The sequence below is a fragment of the Zonotrichia leucophrys genome, chromosome 1 (genome assembly GCF_028769735.1).
Source record: "Zonotrichia leucophrys gambelii isolate GWCS_2022_RI chromosome 1, RI_Zleu_2.0, whole genome shotgun sequence".
NCBI lineage: Eukaryota > Metazoa > Chordata > Aves > Passeriformes > Passerellidae > Zonotrichia > Zonotrichia leucophrys.
The window spans coordinates 128,077-152,368 of record NC_088169.1 but is presented as its reverse complement, the minus strand read 5'-3'; the positions used below and the strand labels follow the sequence as shown (position 1 = coordinate 152,368).

At 48.0% G+C, this 24,292-nt stretch overlaps 1 protein-coding gene across 1 annotated transcript in view; it reads right to left on the bottom strand.

Annotated features, from left to right (window-relative positions):
- RUNX1 (RUNX family transcription factor 1) overlaps positions 1-23,109 on the bottom strand; it is a 150,656-nt gene extending 127,547 nt beyond the window's left edge. The window contains exon 1 of the mRNA XM_064718035.1: positions 22,982-23,109. Coding sequence (XP_064574105.1) covers positions 22,982-23,036 — 55 coding nt within the window. The 5' untranslated portion in view covers positions 23,037-23,109. The remainder of the gene's footprint in view (positions 1-22,981) is intronic.
- Between the last annotated feature and the right edge of the window lie 1,183 nt (positions 23,110-24,292).

The following is a 24,292-nucleotide window of genomic DNA, read 5'->3' as shown; positions in this document are numbered from 1 at the left end:
TTTTTTTTTTGTCTCCTAATTTTCCCCCTTTTTTTCCTCTCCTAATGTGGCAAATCCCAGAATCCCATCCCAGTTTTCCCACTGCAAGTGCCACCACTCCTCAGTGCCTCTGGGATCAGTGGGGTTGCTCAGGAGTGGGATCAAAATTCAGCATTTTCCCACTTTTATTTTAGGATTTAGGCACCCTGATAGGATTCTCCTGAGGTTACAATGATTGTCCCACTGTTTATTTTGTAGGATACATTCAGGGATGTTTTTCCAAAATAATGCGGTTTTCCTACAAAAACGTGAAAAACAAGGATTGGAATGTAATTTTTTAGTAAGAGATTTGCTTTAGGAAGAAGAGTAATGCAGGTAAATTTAGTTATAAAGATTGGAATGATGGAATCAGGGAATACTGGAATCATGGATAATGACATGGAAGATTGGATATGGATCATGGATTGGTGAAGTTTCAAAGATCATCCCATCCCATCCCTGCCATGGATGTTTTCCTACAAACGTGAAAAACGAGGATTGGAATGTAATTTTTTAGTAAGAGATTTGCTTTAGGAAGAAGAGTAATGCAGGTAAATTTAGTTATAAAGATTGGAATGATGGAATCAGGGAAGAATGGAATCAGGGAATAATGGAATCATGGAATCATGGGATGATTGGTGTTGGAAGGGATTTTAAAGATCATCCCATCCCATCCCTGCCATGGATGTTTTTCCAAAATAATGCGGTTTTCCTACAAACGTGAAAAACGAGGATTGGAATGTAATTTTTTAGTAAGAGATTTGCTTTAGGAAGAAGAGTAATGCAGGTAAATTTAGTTATAAAGATTGGAATGATGATCGGAATGGAATCAGGGAATGATGACATGGAATACTGGAATCATGGAATCATGGGATGATTGGTGTTGGAAGGGATTTCAAAGATCATCCCATCCCATCCCATCCCATCCCATCCCATCCCATCCCATCCCATCCCATCCCATCCCATCCCATCCCATCCCATCCCTGCCATGGATGTTTTTCCAAAATAATGCGGTTTTCCTACAAAAACGTGAAAAACGAGGATTGGAATGTAATTTTTAGTAGAATTTGTTTAGAGAGAGTATGAAGGCAAATTTATTATAAAGATGAATGTGTCAGGGAATATGAATAGGAACAGGATGATGGTGGAAGGATTTAAGTACATCCATCCTGCATGGTGTTTCAAAATATGCGTTTCTATAAACGTGAAAACGAGGTTGGAATGCATTTTTTGGTAAAGTTGCTTAGGGAAGATATGCAGGTAAATTATTAAAGATTGAATGGAACGGATGGGAATCAGGGAAAATGGATGGGAAAATGGAATCATGGAATCATGGGATGATTGGCGTTGGAAGGGATTTCAAAGATCATCCCATCCCATCCCTGCCATGGATGTTTTTCCAAAATAATGCGGTTTTCCTACAAACGTGAAAAACGAGGATTGGAATGTAATTTTTTAGTAAGAGATTTGCTTTAGGAAGAAGAGTAATGCAGGTAAATTGAGTTATAAAGATTGGAATGATGGAATCAGGGAATAATGGAATCATGGAATCATGGGATGATTGGTGTTGGAAGGGATTTCAAAGATCATCCCATCCCATCCCTGCCATGGATGTTTTTCCAAAATAATGCGGTTTTCCTACAAACGTGAAAAACGAGGATTGGAATGTAATTTTTTAGTAAGAAATTTGCTTTAGGAAGAAGAGTAATGCAGGTAAATTTAGTTATAAAGATTGGAATGATGGAATCAGGGAATACTGGAATCATGGAATCATGGGATGATTGGTGTTGGAAGGGATTTTAGGGATCATCCCATCCCACCCCTGCCATGGCAGGGACACCTCCCACTGTCCCCAGTGTCCAGCCTGGCCTTGGGCACTGCCAGGGATCCAGGGATGGAATTCCATCCCAGCCCTGCCCACCCTGCCAGGGAACAATTCCTGCCCAAAATCCCATCTCAAGTTCCCATTTTGAAGCAAACCTGACCAGCCCAGCTTTGAAATGGAGAGCACAGGAGTGTCCTGCTCCCTTTTTCCTTGGGAAACCCGAGGATTGCAGGGAGCAGCTGGCTGTAACAGGAGCCCTGCACCCCACACCCCCTTTTGGGAGTGGATCCCAACAAAAAGGGGGATATTGGATGTCCTTGAGCAGGTGTTACTGGATTAAAGGGGATAAATTCTGATCTGGGGCTTTTTAGCGCTACTTAAATAAATATTATTGACGCTGCAAACTCCTTATCTCCTACCGGGGAAGGAGGGATTTGGGTTTATTCTTTGCAGATATAATTTATTAATGAATATATCAGAGTTTTGTTAAAAGTAGACATAATTCCAGGACTTGAAGCAGCTGACAAGAAAGATGCAGAGAGACAATTGCCAGGGATGGAAGGACAGGAGCCAGGGAATGGTGCCAGTGCCAGAGGGCAGGGCTGGGTGGGATCTTGGCAATGAGGAATTGTTCCCTGGCAGGGTGGGCAGGGCTGGCATGGAATTCCATCCCTGCATCCCTGGCAGTGCCCAAGGCCAGGCTGGACACTGGGGACAGTGGGAGGTGTCCCTGCCATGGCAGGGGTGGCACTGGAAGATCTTTATTAAGGTCCCTCCCAACCCAAATCCAGATTTTGTTAATCCTTCTCTCTGATTCCCTCTGCCTTCCCCCTGTGATTTGAGTTCCATCCCCTCAGGACTCACTCCCTGTGTCCAGGTTCCTTCCAGAGCCATCCCTGGCAGGGATCCCTGTGCAAACCCAGCTGGGAATGGTCCCAGTGCCAGAGGGCAGGGCTGGGTGGGATCCTGGCAATGAGGAATTGTTCCCTGGCAGGGTGGGCAGGGCTGGCATGGAATTCCATCCCTGCATCCCTGGCAGTGCCCAAGGCCAGGCTGGACACTGGGGACAGTGGGAGGTGTCCCTGCCATGGCAGCTTTTCAAGGATGGGTTGATCCCTAAAATCCCTTCCACCCCAAACCATCCCATGAACCTGAAGACCTGAATTTAACCTGAACAGGCAAAGGCAATTCATGAGGAGAAAAATCATTCCAGATCCTCCAGAAATTTACACCCTGGGAGCTTCACAGCTCTTATGGCAAGAATAATGTTTGCTCGAGGGAAGAAATGATTTGCTGCTCCTCGTTCAGAGGAGTGTGGGAAATCTTTCCTGGAGGTCACAGAGGTTTTTTGGGTTTGTTTTTAAGCAGGAGCAACAACATTTGGTTTTACAGCTTCACCCCTCCTCACATCTTTTTCTGCCTGCTGACCCTGACCCTGCTCTGTGGCAGCTGCATCCCAGAATCACCCAGGTGGGAAGAGCCCTCCAGGACCATCCAGTGCCACCAAACCCTGTCCCCAAAGGCCACATCCAGACTCCTAAACCCTTCCAGAGACAGTGACTCCACCATGGGCAATTATTCCACTTCCTGACTGCTCCTGTGGGAAAAAAAAAACCCTCAAATCTCCTTTCAGAACCTCCCCTGGTGCATTTTAAGTTTCGCTTTTTTCACCCTTTCTGTTGAGTTGTGACATCTCAAAGTCTGCATCGCCCTGAGACACAAACACAGATCTTTGTCCCACTGATGGCCCCTGAGCCCACAAATGCTTCTGGGCTGCGTCACCAGCTCTGATCTGCTCCGAGCATGGTCGGATCAGCCCAACGAAGCTCTTCAGGGGGACATCAGGCTGCCAGGTGGCTGCAAACTCCCAAAACCCCAAAAACCCGCGACGGGTCCGTGCTTTCAAACCCCCTTTATTCCCACCCTCCTCCTTCCCCACTCCAGCCCCACAGGAGGCTGCAAACCCTCATTCCCTGCGAGCTGCAGAGCTCCTGTCCCTTCTGGGAAACCAAAATAACTGAAAAGAAGCTGGGCAGAGCTCGGGGACAGGAAGGCCCCGGGGGGAGCGGGGACGGAACTGCTGCAAGAGCAGCGCAGGGCCCTTATCAGCGGCAGGCAGGGGCTGCGGTTTGCTCGCTCTCGCAACCCTCCTGCAACTGTCACTTGTTTTCCTACAAACAGGATGCCCCAAAGAGGCCAGCAGCTGGCCCAGGACGCCGGGGACAGGGCTGTTTTGGGGTGCTCGGTGCCAGCTCGGAGCCTCTCGGGGTTTTTCCTGGAGGAAAAGCGGGTGCAGGTGTGAGCCGAGCTCCTTCCTGCTGGGAGGCACCAAAACCGAGTCCTGGTGGGGCTCGGCTGGGAGAGGCTGAGCTCTCGTTTTGCTCCATTTTTATGATTCCACCTTTGCTGTTGAGGGAGGGGTTGTGATACCCTGAGGCAGCAAGGGAATGTCTCTGTGTGTACAGAAAACATGAGGAATCCATCCCTGGAATTGTCCAAGGCAACGGAGCATTGTCCAAGGAGCAATCTTTGGGAGCCAGTGGCAGGGGGCAGGAATGAAATGGCCTTAAAAGTCCCTTCCAAGCCCAACCATTCCATGATTCCATGCAGGTTTCCACGATTTCTTTGCCATGCAGTCCACTTGCATCAGAACTCTGACACAAGCTGCCTCTCGAGTTTCACATCTATTCAAGCGAAAAAGTACCAGCAAAGAAACCAGTTTAGAAATAATTCTCTTTTCCCTGTCATTTTCTCCCTCCCTTTGCTGGAATGAGGGCTGAATTAATGGAAACGCTTCCGAAACGCCAAAGGAGCAACCAAGGAAGGGCTGGAGGTGGCACTGAGTGCTCTGGCTGGGGACAAGGTGGGCATGGGGCAAGCTGGGGCTGGGGGGTCTCAGAGGTCTTTTCCAGCCTCAGGGATTTGGGGATTCTGGCATTCTGTCATGGATCCTGACACCATTCCCACTCCCTGCCCCAAATTCTGCAGCTCAGGCTCCTCAAGGAGCAGGTTCTGCTCTCCAGGGTCACTTGGGCTGTCCCACAGGGAAACCTGCCCTGCCAACCAGCGAGGCACCAGCCTGGAAATTTACCCAGAATGGAGATAATAGGAAAAAAAACAACCAAACCAAGCTCTGATAATTCCCTGGGCAAAGGTTGTTCCCTGTGCCAGAGGTGGAGCCTTTTCCAACAGCAGCTGTGGCTTTGCACCCTGCGAGTGTTTCTGGAACTTCCCAGTGCCAGATCAACACCAGGGAGAGCAGGGGGAAAAAAAAAAAGTAGCTCTGGAATTATATTTTTTTTTTAATGAAGTTTTGCTTTTCAATTCTTTTCTGCAAGAAAAAAAAAATAAAAAGGAAATAATTTTAAATGCATGAATGAATTCTTTGTGTGCCACAACAACCTCCTGCTCTGCTGGAGCCTGGGAGGATTTTAGGGAGTCTATCAAGAATATCCTGAGTTGGAAGGGACCCAGTTTGATGTCCAGAAACAGCTCTTGGCATTTTCAAGTTCTCCTGCTGCTCAAAAGTAACTGGAAAACACTTTTTCCCGTGGATTTTCTCTGTGGTTTTTATTTGAGCTGGATTGCAGCTGGAGAGGTACAATATTAGAGCCCTGAAATAATGTGTGGTGCTCAGGAAATTTCTGATTAAAACATCAGCTTGATTCAATCTGAATTTTGATGTAAACACGAGATCTTTTGGGAGATAGTTGTAAAGTTGAGGTTCTCAGAACTGCTGAACTTACAACCTGATCATTCCTCCCTGATTCTTCATCCATGAAGATGAGGAACATCCTATTCTCAGAGTAATTTGAGCATTTCAGGATGGATTGGACTGACTTTGGGTGCCCCTGGGGCCAAACTGAGCTGCAAACTCCTCTCTCAGGCTGCTTTTGTGGAGGCAGAGCCTGTGTGAGCTCTCCTCGTTGTCTCTGGCCCTCCCCCAGCTCTTGTGGTTTGTGGGCCAACTTTACTAAAGTTGATAGAGCAGAAGTGGGCTGAAGTTCCTCTGGCTTTCATGAACTGTGGCTGAGAGGCTCTGTCAGAGCTCCCTCCCAGATGAAGGGAGGTTTTGGATTCCTGGAGAAAGGAAAAACCTTCCCTCAGGTTCAATCCCTCTCGGGTTTTAGAGGCCTCAGGCAGAAGCACATCCATGTCTGATGGAAATCTGGGTCTGCCTAGGACAGCATCTCTTGGTTTTTAATTGCACCAAACCAGACTTGGCTTGAATTCAGGTGATGCTCCCATCTGAAATTTTACCCTCCAAGGAGAAGCCTTTTAGTGGCTTTGCACATTTTCAATGAAAGCTTTGTGGAACTTCCCACTAAAGCAAGGCTTAGCTAGAAAAAGAATGACAAATTCTCATGAGAAGCAAGAGAGGTTTTCACCACCTTGCACAGGCTGTGGGGAAGGCCCCCATTAACAACATCCGGATTTCATGGAATTAATATCCATGGAGTAATTGCCTGAAGTGTTCAAGCCAATCAATCCATCTCCATCCCAAGTGCTTCTCCAACATTTCCTTGGAAACATCACCAGGTCAGGGAGTGCCCAGCCCTGGGGGCACCTCTGGCTGCTGTGCCCAGCTCTGGCTCCTCAGCACAGCAGGGCCAGGAGCTCCTGGAGCTGAGCAAGGGCCTGGAGCAGCTCCGTGCCCAGGAAAGGCTGAGGGAGCTGCGATGCCTCAGGTCTGAGCTTTTATTATATCTGAATTTTCCACATTCTGTGCTGCTTTAGTGTGTGGGGCTGGGTTCACATTCAGGGATGGTGAGCTCTGTGCACAGAGCAGGGAGACAAAACAATTCCTGCTCCAGCTGGGCACCAAGGACAAATGAGCCAAATCTCAGCCCAGGAGCACAAACCCCGTGGGCTGCAGAGAGAAAAACAAGCAGGGTGGGACTGCCTGGGCTGAAGCTGGAATGGGACAATGAACTGCAAGGTGCAAATGGAGCAGAACTGATCCCAGGGACAGAGCCCGTGCCCGGCCGTGCATTTTGGGGCCATTTTGGTTCATCTTGGGTGCAGCCCTGGCTGGGCTCTGGTGCTGCCCAAGGTGCATCCATGGAGGAGATGCTGGGAATAAATCCCTGCTTTATTCTTTAGCTCTGCCCAGCCTCTGCTCTGGGTCAGGTTCACAAGGCATCAGATGGAGCTGCTCAGCCTGGAGAGGAGCCCCAGTGAGAGGGGCCTCAGCCCTGACTGTCCCAGGAGCAGGGAGCTCATTCTGTCCCTGCACTGCTGAGGGCACACCTGGAGTCTGTGCCCAGCTCTGGCCCCTCAGTTTGGGAAGGGCCTTGGGACACTGAGCACATCCAGAGGGGCCAGCGAGGCTGGAGAGGGGCTGGGAACACAAACCCTGTGAGGAGCCCTGAGGGAGCTGGGGGTGCTCGGCCTGGAGAGGAGCCCCAGGGAGAGAGAGGGGCCTCAGCCCTGCCTGGGCCTGCATCTATTCCTGCCTGTTCCTGTCTGTTCCTGTCCCTGTGGCTGTCCCTGTGTCTGTCCATGGCTGTCCCTGTGTCTGTCCCCGTGTCTGTCCCTGTGTCTGTCCCTGTGTGCAGAGCTCAGAGCAGGCCCAGGCTCTGCTCCAGGCCCAGCAATGGCCCCAGAGCCACGGGCAGGGCCTGAGCCCAGCAATTCCCCTCACAGGAGGCACAACTTCTGCCCTGCTCTAATCTTGACTCCAACCAAGCCTTTGGCTCAACACCCTCCCCACTTTTTATCTACCACATCACTCACTTGCATCAGAACTCTGACACAAGCTGCCTCTTGAGTTTCACATCTATTCAAGCGAAAAAGTAACAGCAAAGAAACCAGTTTAGAAATAATTCTTTTTCCCTGCCATTTTCTCCCTCCCACGCCCAGCACACGCCACTTTCGAGTTCTGCGTTGCCAAAATTAATGTTGATGTCACTGCACTACCAAAATTAACAGGCCCAGGCTCATGCAGGAAACTTCCAGGAGAGCCTGGAAAAAGGAAATTAAGAAATTAAGATCCCACAGGAACCTGTTGGTCCAGTGGGATCTATGCACAGAGTCCTGCACTTGAGATTTTGGGAAAAAATCAGGAACTTTGGAGGTGTGTTCAGCACTTGTTGGCTCAGGACTCTGGGTAAAGTCAGAAATTAAAGAGGAGGAGTGCACAGCAGCTCCAGGAGAAGCCAATCCTTCCATCCCAGAGAGTTTGTGGGTTTCCCATTCCTGCAAGTATCCAAGGCCAGGCTGGACGGGACTTGGAGCAATCTGGCACAGTGGAAAGCTCTGAGTGGGAAGTGGCTGAAGCGAGATGGTTTTTAAGGTCCCTCCCAACCCAAAACAATCCATGATTCCAGGATCCCTTCCTGACTTTCTAAAAAAGCTCCAGGAATCAGGAGCAAAGGGAGGAATTCCAGGTGCCAGGCACAGAACCAGGATTTCTTTGGGCCACCTGCATCCATCCAATCCCAAAGAAAGTGGGAAGACACCGGTGAAGGAAAGGACAATAATTCAATAACACAATGGGGGACTAACTTCAAACACTGAGCTTCCAAAAAAAACCCAAAACCATCAACAAAAAACCCTGGAAAAATGCCAGTGGATTATTCTGGGAGCACAACCTGGGGGAGTTTTCTCTATTCCTTTATTTTAGGCAGCTCCAAACACCTGTGTCTCAAATGTCAGCAGCTGGGCCTCAGATTTCCATCAGCCAACCATTCCCTGAAATCCTGGCAGCTCCTGCTGGTCAGGAATATTCCCCATTCCAGCTGGAAAACGCAGCCCCCAGTGCAAACAGAGGTCAGCAGAGGAAAAGTGGCTTTGCTACTCAAGGGTTAAATCACAATGAAAAACTTCTTCCCCTTCCTGACTTTCTCACTCTCTTTTCTGCACTGAATTCTGGTAGAAAAAAAAAAAATTTAAAATCGATTTTTTTTTTCCAGGCAAATCTTCAATCCACTCAGTAATTTTATTTTTTGCTTTTGTTTTATGATAACTCAAAGCAGGTTGGTCTTCAGCTGCAGAAATGCAAACCAGCAGCAAAATTTGCAACCTAAGTCATGTGCTAGAAAAGTTTGGGTGAGTTGGTTGGTGCAAATGTTGCAAAGAGCAGCATTTCCTGCAGACCTCAATCACGAGGTAGTTTGTTTTCTCACCGAGGAGAAAGAAGTGAGAGAAACTTTGCTGCAGGTAATGACATCCTAAAATAGGACAGCTCATGTTTTTCTATAGCTTATTTCTTTAATTTCTCATTCCTCTTTGAACTGCAGTTTCAAATAAGAGAGGCCTTAATTTTCTGCAGAAAAAACAAACCACCAAAAAAATACTAAAAAGTGCAGCAATGCTTTAAAATATTCAAGTTCTTCACCTTAACCAGTGAAGGACTTTAGCCAGAAAACAATTTAAGGGGCAGGGAGAAGATTTTCCTTGGAAATAAGTTGAAATGCGGTCACAAATTGCTGTCAAATCACAAAAGATCTGTGCAGGAATTTTTAATTTTTTAATAAACCTGAAGCTCCAGAGGCTGACCCCGTGTCCGGCCTGGTGCCACAGCTGATCCCCTCAGACAATGGGATCTGGAGCCTCCCCTGCTCCCTCTGCCTGGAATGGGCTCTAGCAAGGGCTGAAAGGGAGCTGAGCAGATGGAAAACCTCCAACTGCTTCTGTTTAAAAAGGGCTTTTGATCTCCAGCTGCGGTGGTTTCATCAAAGCAGGAACACTCCAAAGCCTCCAGAGCTGCTTTGTCCTCCCCACGTGGGACACGGATGTGCCCAAAACTTGGAGCTGTCACAGGAGGGAAGGGTTGGGAGGGGGATTTCCAAATAAACCTGGAAAAATGAGCCAAGCCCCCGGTGGGCAGCTGGAATTGGGACCTCTGGCTCACACAGAGGCATTTTTTTATTTAGCACATCCTGAGAATGGAGCGAAACAGGGCAGGATTGAGCTGCTGGAGCAAAGCAGAGGAGGCTCCAGGATGGGCAGAGGGATGGAGCAGCTCTGCTGGCAGGAAAGGCTGGCACAGCTGGCATTGCTCACCTGCACAGGAGAAGCTTTGGGCTGAGCTCAGGGCGGCCTTGCAGGGCCTGGAGGAGCCCCAGGAAAGCTGGAGAGAGACAATTGCCAGGGGATGCAGGGACAGCACACAGGGAATGGCTGCACACTGAGAAATTACAGGTTTAGATCAGATATTAGGCACAATTTCCTCCCTGGCAGGGTGGGCAGGGCTGGGATGGAATTCCATCCCTGCATCCCTGGCAGTGCCCAAGGCCAGGTTGGACACTGGTTGGTGGGAGGTGTCCCTGCCATAGATAGAACATGGGGACACAGGATGATCCAAATCACCTCAGGGAAAGGCCTGGCATGGGACTTCTCACAAGAAAGGAATGATGGCCTACCTGAGAAGGGCAAATCCAGGCCCCGCGAGGATGAGCTGCTGAGAGCACCAGAGGAGGCTCCAGGATGGGCAGAGGACTGGAGCAGCTCTGCTGGCAGGAAAGGCTGGCACAGCTGGCATTGCTCACCTGCACAGGAGAAGCTTTGGGCTGAGCTCAGGGCGGCCTTGCAGGGCCTGGAGGAGCCCCAGGAAAGCTGGAGAGAGACAATTGCCAGGGGATGCAGGGACAGCACACAGGGAATGGCTGCACACTGAGAAATTACAGGTTTAGATCAGATATTAGGAACAATTTCCTCCCTGAGAGGGTGGGCATGGGCTGGGATGGAATTCCATCCCTGCATCCCTGGCAGTGCCCAAGGCCAGGCTGGACACCAGGGACAGTGGGAGGTGTCCCTGCCATGGCAGGGGTGGCACTGGATGAGTTTTAACGTCCCTTCCAACCCAAACCATTCCATAATTCCACAATTCTGCTCCAAAGCCAAAAGCAGCTGTTTGAAGAGGAACTGCTGGCCTGGCCCATTGGTGCCACACCTTTTTCTGCAGCACAAGACTCATCCCAGGTCTCATCCAAAGCCCAAAGCCATCAGCCAGGTCTTTCCAGTGGTTTCCCTGACTCTTGGATCAGGTTCCATGTACACAAAAGACTGGGTTGCCTTAATTGCTCCAGTAAAATGTGACTTTAAATCATCTTTCCTTGCCTAGAAATCAGTTTATTGACACAAATTCACCCCACAGGGGAACCCTAAATCCGTCTTCATGTTGGTAATGTCTTGTTATCCCAAATGGGATTTATAAAACCGTGGATTATCCTTAGGGATCCACAAGGATTATCCAAATCCAGTTCCTGACCCCCCAACAACCCCACCCTGGGCATCCCTGGCATTGCTGCCCAAACCCTTCTGGAGCTCTGGCAGCCTCAGGCTGTGCCCATTCCCTGGGGAACTGGTGACAAAAACGACTATTTCCATCACAATCCCTGTGAGAGGAAAAGAAAGCCACCCCAGCATTAAAAGTTCTGATTATTACTCCAAAATCTAAACAATTCATCACTTTTAAACCCCAAAAGTTTATCCTGTCTCTGGTTTCTAACCTTGGCAAGTCATTCACATTTCATTTCCAGGCATGCTGTATATGAAACCCTGCTTCATTTAGAAAATTAAATCATTTTCTCCAGTAAGGGACAGCCAGAAGAAGCTCATGTTCCTATAAGAGACCTGACTCTTGGTTTCAGTGTGCAAAGTTTTTTTTGGTGTGAAAAATGTGTGGGTGTTCAGCCCCGTCCATTTTCACTTTTACAGGTTTGATAAAGAGAAGACTCTGCAGGCTGAAGGGTCTTTTTCCTCTCAGAAGTGGCTAAAAGGATGGAAAAGTTGTAACTAAATTTCTTGCACAGGGTTTGGAGCGATGAAACCACCACATTGTGCAGCAAGTGATTCAGCAACGCTCACAAATCCAGGCTCAGAAAGGTTTGGGTTGGAAGGACCTTAAAGATCATCTTGTTCCACCCTCTCCATAGGCAGGGACAGCTTCCACTGTCCCAGGTGGATCCAAGCCCTGTCCAGCTGCCCTTGGACACTTCCAGGGATCCAGGGGCAGCCCCAGCTTCTCCAGGAATTTCATTCTAAGGATTTCTCCCTACTATTTAACCTAAACCGCTCTCTTTTAGTTGAAAATTCTGCTCATGGAATCTGAACTTGAGTTATCTTCCAGATATGAATTCTATTCCCTCTGACTCATACGAACCCCAAGAGCTCATTTACATGGAGGTCCTGAAAACCAGAAGTGTTTTACAGAAGTCTGATATTATCTGGTAACTGAATTCTGAAATACAAAGCCCTTCCCATGAGGTGGGTGGAGCTCTGCCCTCAGATCTGGGGTGATGAGAATCCCAAAATCACCAGGGTGGGAAGGGACCCCCAGGGTCACCCAGGGCCACCCCAGCCCCACCAGCACCACCCCAATCCCTAGCCCCAAAACCCCAAACCTCCCTGGGCAGCTCAGCCCAAGGCCTGACCACTCTGAGAGGACAAAAATGCCCCAAGCTCTACAGAAACCTGAACGAGACTCTCAAATGTTCCCATCTCACAGAGATCCAAAGGGACAGCCAGGAAAAGATCCACCAAAGGAATTTGGGTGAGGATTTTTTGTTCAGTTTCACAGGAAGGTAAACCTGAGCCTGCCCTGGTGCCATCTGAGGCCATTTCCTCTCCTCCTTTCCCTGCCCCTCCTGTCAGGAGCTGTGCAGAGCACTGAGCTCCCCCCTGAGCCCCCTTTGCTCCAGGCTGAGCATCAGAGAGCTGTGACTGATCCAACCTGCCCCAAAGGTTGGATTTTCCCAGAATCCCAGAATCAAGGCTGGGAAAACCCTCCAGGATCACCCAGTGCCACCCCAGCCCCACCAGCACCACCCCAATCCCTGTCCCCAAGGCCACATCCAGACTGCTCTGGGACAATTCAGGGACTCCAAACCTCCCTGGGCAGCTCAGCCCAAGGCCTGACCACTCTGCCAGGGAAATTTTCTGTGCCAGTCTCCAACCTGAGCCTGCCCTGGTGCCATTTGAGGCCATTTCCTCTCATTTTTTCACTTTGACCAACCCTCCCTCACTGCCCCTCCTGCAATGAGGTCCCCCCTGATCCCCTTTTCTCCAGGCTGAGCCCCCCAGCTCCCTCAGCTGTTCCCTCATCCCTCAGGATGTGTTTCCAGCCCCTTTTCCCATCTCTGGGCACTCTCCAGCCCCTCAATGTCCTTCTGGACGTGAGGGCAGCCCCATCCAGGCCCCCCTGGCAGGTGTCAGGGTTTGCTGTGGTGCTGAATGAGGGCAGGAGATGAACCCCAGGGCTCTCACTGCTGATTTTATACAGCCAGGACAGATTTAAGGTAGTACCACTTCAAAACCATTCCTGCAGCCACACTTCCCTTTTCTTTGGGGGAGGAAAATCTGTCCTAGAGCCAATTGTTGGGATAAAATCCTGGATCCCCTCAGACAGGGACAAAGTGGCCACCAACTGGTCAGTCTGGAGAAAAGGAGGCTCAGGGGCAACCTGATTGCTCTTCACAACTCCTGACAGGAGGAGGGAGGGATGTGGGGGCTGGGAATTCTCTGGGAGTGCTCAGGAGGAGTCTGGAAGTGGCCCTTGGGGTGAAGCTGCTGATGGTGGGAGTGGGAGATCCTGAAGATCTCCTCCCACCCTGGTAATTCCAGGATTCTGTGGATCTCTGCAGGTCTGGCTGTGTCACAGCACAGATGAATTCCATAAAACCAGGTAAAAAAATGAATGTGTGAGAGCTGAAAAAATGAACCACTAAAAATGAACTTGTGGGAGCTGCAGGTGGTGCTGGGGCCTTGAAGGCCCCAGACATTTGTCACACAGGACACACAGCCCCACACTCTGTGAACCTGCCAGGGATTTCCCAAGCTCTCCTTTCCCTTTCAAACACCACAAAAAGCCACTGGAAGGGCTGGGAATTGTCTGGGAATGTTCAGGGGGAGTCTGGATGTGGCCCTTGGGGTCATGGTTTGGGGTGAATCTGTTGATGGTGATCCTGAAGATCTCCTCCCACCCTGCTAATTCCAGGATTCTGTGGATCTCTGCAGGTCTGGCTGTGTCACAGCACAGATGAATTCCGTAAAACCACCACAAAAAATGAACTTGTGATCAGGCTTTAAGGCCAAATACACACACACAAAATGAACTTGTCGGGAGCTTGCAGGGTGGTGCTGGGGCCTTTTGAAGGTCCCCACGCAATTTGTTCACACTGGACACACATGCACCCACACTGCTTCTACCCTTGAACACCTGACCAAGGGATTTCCCAAGCTCTCCTTTCCCTTTCAAACACCACAAAAAGCCACTGGAAGGGCTGGCTCAGAGCTTCTGAGCTGCTGATTTGATGAGGGTGGCAGGGCTTGCCCTAAATCCAGCAGCTTGAAATGTTTATAGCAGATCTCATAAAACCTGACGGTTTTCAGGTTTCCTTCCAGTGCTTTCTCAGAAAAACTTGTAACACATAAACCTTTCAACCTGCAGACAAAACCCAACCTAAATGCAGCTTCTGGGCTTTCAAAATCACAGCTTCAGCACGAAAGCAGATGACAGAAAATATCCTGCATGACAAAATATTCATGAGGCAAAAGAAGAAAAAAACCCCAAGCCCATCTTGGACTGCTTGGGGGTTCACTGGAATCAGAAACTCAAAACAAAAACTACAGGTTGGAAACAGAAATTCCCAGATTGATCAGAGCCAGAGAAAGTGTTCTCACAGATCTTCACGAGGTGAAACTGCCCAGTTTGACAGAGTTTCACTCACAGCAGAAGTGGGGAATCCTCCAGACAACAGCAAGGATGAACTGGAAACTCAATTTCCAACTGAGCTGCCCTCACTCTCTCCTTCCCTACTTCACACTCAGTCCTTCCATGCCCTTTTCCTTCTCCTATTTCAATATTTTGAATAAATCTTTACAGAAAATTTAATGTTTTGGACTATAATTAGTTTCACCGGACTAAACCATTTAGTTTTATTATTAAACTTAAATTGTTTGTAGAGCTAGGCTTTGGCTGGGATCCCAGTGTTAAAAAAAGTCATTTATTTTGGAAATGACATTGGGAATCTGCATAATTCCTACTCCTTCCATTGCCAGGATGGGCATGCCTTGATTTCAGTAGCCCTGAGGATCTTCTGGTGTGTGCAAGGCTTCACCAACTGCCCTGGGCTGGAAATGCAGGATGGGGCTGGGGCTGTGTGTTCTGTTCCCATCTGTCAGAGCTGGGGCAGTTCTCTGCTGTTCCTGGGCAGTTTTTCCTTTCTCTCTCCCACAGCCAACCCTCCCTCCAGGAGATCTCTGCTCTCCATGGCCACTGAGTGTCCCTGCAGGGCTGAGCCAATCCCAGCATCCCATGGGGAGATGCTCCGCCCAGGGGAGGAGCCAAGCATTCCTGCCTGGATCCAATCTGAGGTGCTGGCACAGCAGCACAGGGTCACCGACATCTTTTCATAAAAATCCTTTGGGATTTTTCCTCTTCTGGGAAGCTGAGGCCCCAGAAGAAGAATTGTAAATGGTTGTTATCTGCTGATGTGGGATGTAACAGCTGCAACTGGGATTGGCCCACGTTCCATGTTTACAATTAAGGGCCAATTACAAATTAAGGGACCAAGTTCTCTGGGACAGATTCACAGAGAGCTCCCTTGTTATTGGATTCCTATTCTATCCTTAGCTTAGCAGCTTCTGAACTTTCCTCTCTATTCCTATTAGTACAGTCATAATGTGTTATATATCATAAAATAATAAATCCATTCACAGAGAGCTCTCTTGTTATTCGATTCCTATTCTATCCTTAGCTTAGCAGCTTCTGAACTTTCCTCTCTATTCCTATTAGTACAGTCGTAATGTGTTATATATCATAAAATAATAAATCCAGCCTTCTGATCATGAAGCCAGAGATTCTCGTCCATCTCTCTCACCCTGAAGAACCCTTGCAAAGCCTTGAACAGCACAGCAGCCTTTCCAGGGCATTGCCAGAGGAGCAGCTGCCTCTTGCCCTGGAGCTGCAGAGGAAAACTCCCCCCTTGTGCAGGATCCCTGCTGCAGCAGAGCCACAGCTGGCACTGCAGGAGGGCTGAGCCCCCTGGGATGGGGCTGGGACACCCCCTGACACACAGGGGACAGGGACTGCTCTCACTCTGGCAGTGGTTTTTATTTTTGTTAGTACCATTGCATTTGTATTTTTAATTTTCCTAATAAAGAACTGCTATTCCCACTCCCATATCTTTGCCCCTTAATTTCAATATCGTAATAATTCAGCCTATAACAATTTGCATTTTTTAATCTCAACAGAGGCTCCTGCCTTCCTTATCAAACACCTGTCTTTTCAAACCAAGGCGCCCACGGCCTGGAGCCCTTGGTGGGATCTCAGGTGCTTCAGCCACCAGCACTGCTGTCACCTGCACTGCTGCCACCCCACACAGCTCATCGATGCCTCTCGGAGAGGAGATTTCTCTGCACAATTTGGGCAGCTGACTCAAGTTTATCCAAATATTACCCAGCCTCTGCAGAGCAGCAAAAGGAGGGAGGACAATGTTTTCTTGTCCTCCCAGCCCAGTGAGTCACCGTGGCCTGTCTCTCTCCATGGCCAATCCCAGATGTCCTGGAGGAAGCCACAAATCATCTGGCAGATGACAGAGCTGCTTCCAGGGGATCTTTCTTCCCCAGCTTTAACAGGGTTTGCTTTGTGCTCTGAAATAGGACAGGGAGAGGCAAAGGGAGAGCTTAACCCTTCCAAACTTTTTTGTTTTTTTTTTTGTTTTGTTTCCTTGCTTTGTTTGTTCGTTTTTGGTTGGTTGTGGTTTTTTGTTTGTTTTGGTTTGGTTTTTTCCCCCCCTCAACCTGGCTGGTATTTATTAAGAAATTGTTGATAATCTTAAAGGGCTTTTCCAACATAATTAGTTCCATGCTACTTTGTATGTATGGACAAATCCAGGGGTTTTTAGGATTCTGTTCAAGGCTTGGATTCGGTGGGGTTTTATGGCAATGAACCCCCCTGGTACAATTTAATGCCTTTCAGCCTTGTTCTCCATCCCCATTCCTGCCTGGGAATCCCTTTGGATGTGCAGCAGAAACCTCTGGAACCCAGCAGGTCCCATCTGCACGTGGCAGGATGGCAAAGTCAGACATTTCTGCTGGTTTTGGGATAACCTACAGAGAAATCTGCTTTTTTCCTTAGGATTCTTTCTCCTTGGCTTTTCAAATCCAATTTCTAAATCCAACAGCAGTAATTTCTTTGCCACTCTTGTTTAGGTGCAGACTCTCCCCTATCAAATAATCCACAATTCTGGGGCTGATGGGAGCGAGCCCCTGATCCCTTCAGCCTCCACTCCCACCCAGCACCAGGGACTTGAGGACTTTTCCAATGGGAATCCCATCACAAGGAAAGCCAGAGCCGCTCATTTTCAATGAGAAGCATGACTGGGGCACTCATTCTTTATTCTGAAGTCAAATTTCAAAAATTACTTTCGTAAACTTGCCACTACCCCTGGCTTTCACGTGCATTTCAAGATAAGCATCCTGTTATTTTGGGATCACGCCTCAGCAGTCAAACTAAATCTTGATTATCTTCTGGTCACACACACAAAAAAAAAAGAAAAGCAGTTTACTTTCTGTTTTTACTGCATCCCCTGGCAGCATGGGGGAGATACTTTCATTTTCCACCTCAGAGCTGGAGCTGGTCCCTCATGGTACAACACCCAACAATCTCTAATTAATGGCCAAGTGAGAAAGGGCAAAGGCAAAACAATCTGAGGGATGTGCAGGCCAGACAGAACCTAAATCCTTTTCAGACTCAGCACAACACATCCCTGGGCTGAGTGTGGCTGCTGAAACGCTCAGTGAAATATTTTGGCTCAGGATAAAATCTCTTGATCTCACCAGAGCAGCATGTTCAGCTCTGTCAGACTTTTTACTTCCTGTGTTCAGGCCTCGCAATGTTTCTCAAGGCTTTTAAGTGAAAAAAGAGCTCAGGCTGTGTAAATCAGACATTGTGCAAGGTTTTTCTACTTGTAAGCCAAGGTTTTTATGAGCTTTAGTTCAATTTCCTATTCACAAGCTGCAGTCAGTGGTTTATAATGCTGACAGGAATTAACTCTTTGGTACGGCGCAGGCAGCTTGAAAAAGGCCTGGAAAATTCTCTGTCCACAGTGACAAGGGAATTTATGCCACTGGAACAGAGAATCCCAGACTGGTTTGGATTGGGGGGGATTTAAAGATCATCCCATTCCATCCCTGCCATGGCAGGGAGACCTTCCTCTGTCCCAGGGTGCCCCAACCTGGCCTGGGACATTCCAGGGATGAGGATTCCACAATTCTGGAGCTGATGGGAAGGAGCCCCTTCAGCCTCCACTCCCACCCAGCACCAGGGACTTGAGGACGTTTCCAACGGGAATCCCACCACAAGGAAAGCCAGAGCCGCTCATTTCCAGTGAGAAGCAGAGTGCTCAAGTGTCCCTGGATCCAGGGAGAACCTTCAGAGCAGGGAGAGCTTCTCCATTAAATCATCTCAAGACCTCCAGGATCACCCAGTGCCATCCCCCCAATCCCTGTCCCCAAGGCCACATCCAGACTGCTCTGGGACAATTCAGTGACTCCAAACCTCCCTGGGCAGCTCAGCCCAAGGCCTGACCACTCTGCCAGGGAAATTTTCTGTGCCAGTCTCCAACCTGAGCCTGCCCTGGTGCCATTTGAGCCATTTCCTCTCCTCCTTTCCCTGCCCCTCCTGTCAGGAGCTGTGCAGAGCAATGAGGTCCCCCCTGAGCCTCCTTTGCTCCAGGCTGAGCCCCCCCAGTTCAGCTGCTCCCCTCAGGATTTGTTTTCCAGCCCCTTCCCAGCTTTGTTGCCCTTCCTTGGACTCACCACACTTTTATTTTGCATTTACAAGGCAAGATTCCCTCCATGCCTGGTTGCTCCTTGGCACTGTAAGACTCGGAAGAAATCACCCACAGTGTAATTTTCTGGTTTTCTATGTTATAAAATTGCTGTGCTGCTGTTCATTCCCAGCCAACAACAAACCAACCAAATTTCACACCACGGCCATGATTAATTAATAAAAAATTACTACAAAGACAAAACCAGGAGAAAACTTTTCCTACTGAAAGAATCAAACCTTGCAGCAAAAATGAGGGGAAAATGCCCTCCTGGAAAATATTACACTTGGTGCTCTTCTGAGCTGCAGAAAAAGATGAGTTCTGTTTTCCTTCATAGGCAAAATTATCAGGAAATTTAAAATTGTGACAATGAAACAACCTTGAGAAATTACAAAATTATAAATTATAAAATTAAAGATTATAAAATTAGAAATCACTAAAATTAAATAAAAATTGGAGGGGGAGGGGGTGTGATGCAATTATTTTGTCCTCCTGTAAAACCTCTAGGGTCACTCTTTACCACAAGCCCCCCCCCCAGCCAAGAGGACTCATTTTGATGCCCCATCCCAAAAGTTCTCCTTGGAATGTGTTGGGAATTGGGAGGTTCCAGCCTGCTGCTCATTCCCTGAGCGGGGAGCTGGTGTGGTGTGATAGGAAGAGGGCCACATCCTTTGTGGTGTACCACACCCCGTGAACGTGTCGGCCTTGCTGGGCCTGCCCCTGCCCTCAGGGGCCACACCGACGCTGCTGCTTCCCCATTCCCCTCCTTTTTTCCCAATTTTCACCCAGTATCAAGCTCCAAAAGTATGATGGATTTCCTTCTCGCAGAGCTGCCTGGCCTGATAAAGGGAAATCCACAGAGCAGACAAGGTTTTTTTCCCCTTTCCTTCACGATTTCGGTTGAGGGAGAAATTGGGCTTGCTGGGCCTGCCCCTGCCCTCAGGGGCCGCACCGACGCTGCTGCTTCCCCATTCCCCTCCTTTTTTCCCAATTTTCACCCAGTATCAAGCTCCAAAAGTATGATGGATTTCCTTCTCGCAGAGCTGCCTGGCCTGATAAAGGGAAATCCACAGAGCAGACAAGGTTTTTTTCCCCTTTCCTTCACGATTTCGGTTGAGGGAGAAATCGGGCTTGCTGGGCCTGCCTCTGCCCTCAGGGGCCGCACCGACGCTGCTGCTTCCCCATTCCCCTCCTTTTTTCCCAATTTTCACCCAGTATCAAGCTCCAAAAGAATGATGGATTTCCTTCTCGCAGAGCTGCCTGGCCTGATAAAGGGAAATCCACAGAGCAGACAAGGTTTTTTTCCCCTTTCCTTCACGATTTCGGTTGAGGGAGAAATCGGGCTTGCTGGGCCTGCCTCTGCCCTCAGCGGCCGCACTGACGCTGCTGCTTCCCCATTCCCCTCCTTTTTTCCCAATTTTCACCCAGTATCAAGCTCCAAAAGTATGATGGATTTCCTTCTCGCAGAGCTGCCTGGCCTGATAAAGGGAAATCCACAGAGCAAACAAGGTTTTTTTCCCCTTTCCTTCACGATTTCGGTTGAGGGAGAAAGTGCAATAAATTTTGGCGGGAAAAGCAGAAAAGAGGCACTTTGGGGACGTTTCTTTGCAAAGGCTGTTGAGAAATAGGGTGAGAACAACCCACCCTAGGGATGATTATTTTTCTTGCTCCCGAGCCCAAACGTTCCTTTTGCTGAGCCCAGGATTTTGAAACTGCCCTGGGCTCGTTTGAGTGGAGAAAGGAACAAAAAGGGAACTGCTGGAAAACCGTTCCACGTTCACACACACACACACGATGTTCTTTTGCAATCATGAAACATTTGTTTTACAGCTCAACTGAAATGTTTGACCTGAGGTTTTCTGCAGAAAAAAACCTCTTTACACAAAGTTCTGCAGGATCTTGTGCCTGGGCTGTCAAAACTGAATAGGAAATTTTACATCAATATAAAAAACAGGAATGATTTGAGGTGGAAGGGACCTTAAAGATGATCCCATTCCACTCCCTGCCATGGGTAGGGACACCTCCCACTATCCCAGGTTATTCCAAGCCCAGTCCAGCCTGGCCCAGAACATTCCAGGTGTTCCTAAGATATGCAGGTGACTTCCAGCCTAGCCCTGCTTGTAGCCCATTCCCCAAAGAAAACGAAATCCTGGCACTGGAACAACATTATTGCCAAAAATGAGGACAAAACTAAACCCCATTCTGGGGTGTTGAGCTAAATCTCTTGCTGGATTAAGCAGCTTTAAGAAACTCCTCCTTTTCTGGACAAGCCAGCCCTTGGTTTTCAACCAGCTGCTCTGAAATGTTTTGGGTTCCTGCCAAGCACACGACCCCTGCTCTCCATCCCACCCCATGGCCTGGCACAGGCACAGCCCCACGAGGTTCACTCTGTGCTTTATCACACACACAGAATTTCCTCAAGAACCCTTCCTGTGCTACACATTAAACACCGAGCAGTTGCTGAGCTAAAAAAAAAAAAAAAAAAAAAAATTCAATTAAAAAAATAGGCTGACGAATCGCAGGAAGATCCTGCTTGTTATTTTAGCAGTATTGCTTCCTTTCCCTGAGCAATGGCAGCACTTGGGCACCTCCTGCTCACCCTTCAGCATCTCCCCCAGCCAGGCACCAAGGTGCTGGTGACTCACAGCCTGCACTGCCAGGAAAAAGATGGAGAAAAACTTCGGCTATGAGGAGGAGGAGGAGGGGGGGAAAAAATAGATTTGAACAGCAGAGCTGGGTAGGACTTGGGCCGGCTGTGACCCTCAGGAGCTGCTGCCAGGGGTGACACAGCAGCTGGGAGCAGCTCTTCCGCATTCCCCGTTATTAATGGGAATAAACTCCTGACTCACCACAGCCAGGCTGGGCTCTCAGCAGCTCTGAAGTGCTGCTCCATTTTTGGAACCCTGGCTGCTGAGAATTCCAGACTTTCTGTGCCCCCAAGAGAACACTGCACTGACCTGAGGCCCTGGAGAAAACTTCTAAAATTAAAGAACAGATTTAGGATTATAAGTGTGTCGTTTGAATAGATGTGTGTAATATCACATGGTGGAAAACTTAAAGTTCTAGAAGCTAATAACATGTACAAAACAAGATAGAAGTTTTAAAGCAGAAGCTGGTCCTTCTTTACCTTCTTCTTCACCTTCTTGAGTTTGAGTAGTGTTGTATAATTAGATAAAAAAGTCCTCATTGCAAGCCGCAAGTAGTTATTGAGTTAAAAGTAAAAATAGTTTATATATAATTTCTTATCTAACCGTTTATCCTTAAAAAACCTTATAGAAAGATACATCTCCATTTTTAACTTACTAAAGTTTAGTACAACAGAACTCACACCTTGTGAGACTGTAACACAGATCAAAACTAACAAACATCTAAGTCCAAACAAGAAATGCCATCTCACACATTTAATCCCAACTTAAACACAAAAAAATAAAATAAAATAAAATAAAATAAAATAAAATAAAATAAAATAAAATAAAATAAAATAAAATAAAATAAAATAAAATAAAATAAAATAAAATAAAATCCATTGCTCCCTGGCCAAGGCTGGGCCAGGCTCCGTGCCCTTGTCACCCACGTGGGCACAGCCCCTCTCTGCAGGACAGGGACAAGCTGAGCTCCAGGAGCTCTTTGGGAAGCTCATTCCCAGGGAGCTGAGAAGTTTTTCGCGCTGAGCTGTGTGAATAAGCCATGACTAAAGCAGCAGCAGCAGCTCCACAGGGGGGGCTGAGAGCACGACAAGAACGCTCCAACCTCTTGGTCACCGGTGACACAACACGGATTGCTGGCTGAAATTCCCCCCGGAGCCCCTCCAGGGCTGCAGCTGCTCCTTCAGCCATCAGAGCATCCTCAGAGCCTCCCAGTCCATCCCCAGCACTCCTTTCCCCGAGCCACGTGAGTTGCAGCAAACTTTAAGCAGGTTCCTAAGCTTTTAATCTGAGCCTTAAACCCAGCCTGAATCCTGCTCTGCTGGCTGGGCTTGCTGCTGCCTCCCTGCACGGTCATTTGTCATTGTGGCAGCTGCTCAAAAAGTCCCCAGAAAGAACCAAAGAGGAGCTTGAGCTGCCACTCTTGTACCTGCAGGAATTCCCAGGAGTTGTCCGAGCCCTCTGGGATTTAGGAACGGCGCAAATTCACGAGCATGCAACTGTTGTTTGAACAGCTTCAATGAAACCTTGTTGGAATCTCTTTCACTGATAAGCAAGGAGATGATATTTCTGCCAGCTCAGATATCAACTCAAAGAAAACTGAAGTGGAAAAAACCCCATGTGCTGCAAGGAAGTGCCCAGATCCTCTCCAAACATGCATTTTGTGAAACATGGGAAAGCAAAACATCGATTTAGAAATTCTGAATGGCACTTACCTCTCAAGAAGTGCTGGTAAGAAGGAAGTGACTCAAATATGCTGTTTGAAGCCATTGTTTCCTCTCTAAAACTCACTCTCTCTTCACTGGGAGGGAATTTAGGGTTTCTTCCACCTTGGGGAGTGCAAAGTGAAGATTGGTCATTGCCACCACCCTCCTCCCAGCCATCCCTCTCGGCTCCATCCCGGCGCCTCGGGAGCGGATCCTGAGCTACTTTTGCTCAAAGGACTCTGAAATTGTTTCTTAAGGAGGGGGAAAAAAAAAAAAAATATAGCGGCTTGCTTGTGGTTGCTGATGCTTACCACCCTCCGAAACCCTGTGGTTTGCAGGCACAACGATTCGCCCTCCCTGCTGACCAATATCCCGGACCCGCTCTTGGGTGACTGCCTCCGTACCCAACTTGTGGTTCTGTGGTTGTTTATGAGGCCCAAAGAAGTGTTTCACACAACCCAAATTACAAATTTAACTGTTCCCCTTTCCAGGACCTGCCTCCATTGGTTCTTTTGCATCACATGACTGGGGTGATGTCGACTTTCTGCCTTTTTTTTTTTTTTTATATGAAGGGTTTTTTTTTTTTTTTAACTTGCTGAAGTCATGCCCTTCCCACTCCACCTGCCCTCCCCGGGGCTCCAGGCAAGGATGGAGTTGCTGAGGGAGGGAAAAAGTGGTGATTCACCAGCCCCAGTGCTCCAAAAGGTCTTTGATGAGTTCATTCAACTCCTCTTGTTTGGTTGTTTGAGGTTTTTTTTGGGAGCTCCTGCTTATTTTGATAGCGACTTCACTGCTGCTTATTCCATAGAATTCAAACCTGGCTTTGAGGCTGCTGTGAAGGCAGCAGGATGTGGAGCTCATCCTGTAAAACATTGGGAATCAGCTGGAGGGGAGACCCCTGTAATGAAATTTATTTTTTCAAGAAAATGGAAAAAAAAAAAAAAAAAAGGGAGGTTAAAAAGTCCCAACATGTATTTTTTAAAGAAAATTTTAAAAAGGAAAAAAAAAAAAAGAAGGAAGATTTAAAAGTCCCAACATGTTTTGTTTTTTTAAAATAAAATCTAAAAAAAAGAGAGGAGATTCAAAAGTCCCAACATGTTTTTTTTTTTTAAGAAAATTGGTAAAAAAGGGTTTTATTTAGAATCTCTATGATGGCACCCTCTAAGGAGTGCTGGAAGAGCTCAGGAAATCTTGGTCTTCCATAGGGTCCAGTCCTACAATCCTTTCTTAGCCCTGTTCTCCCTTTGTTTTATCCCTCCCCAAAAGAAGAAGAAAAAAATAAAAAAGCCTAAACCAATAATCAGTTGGAAGTTTTGTCTC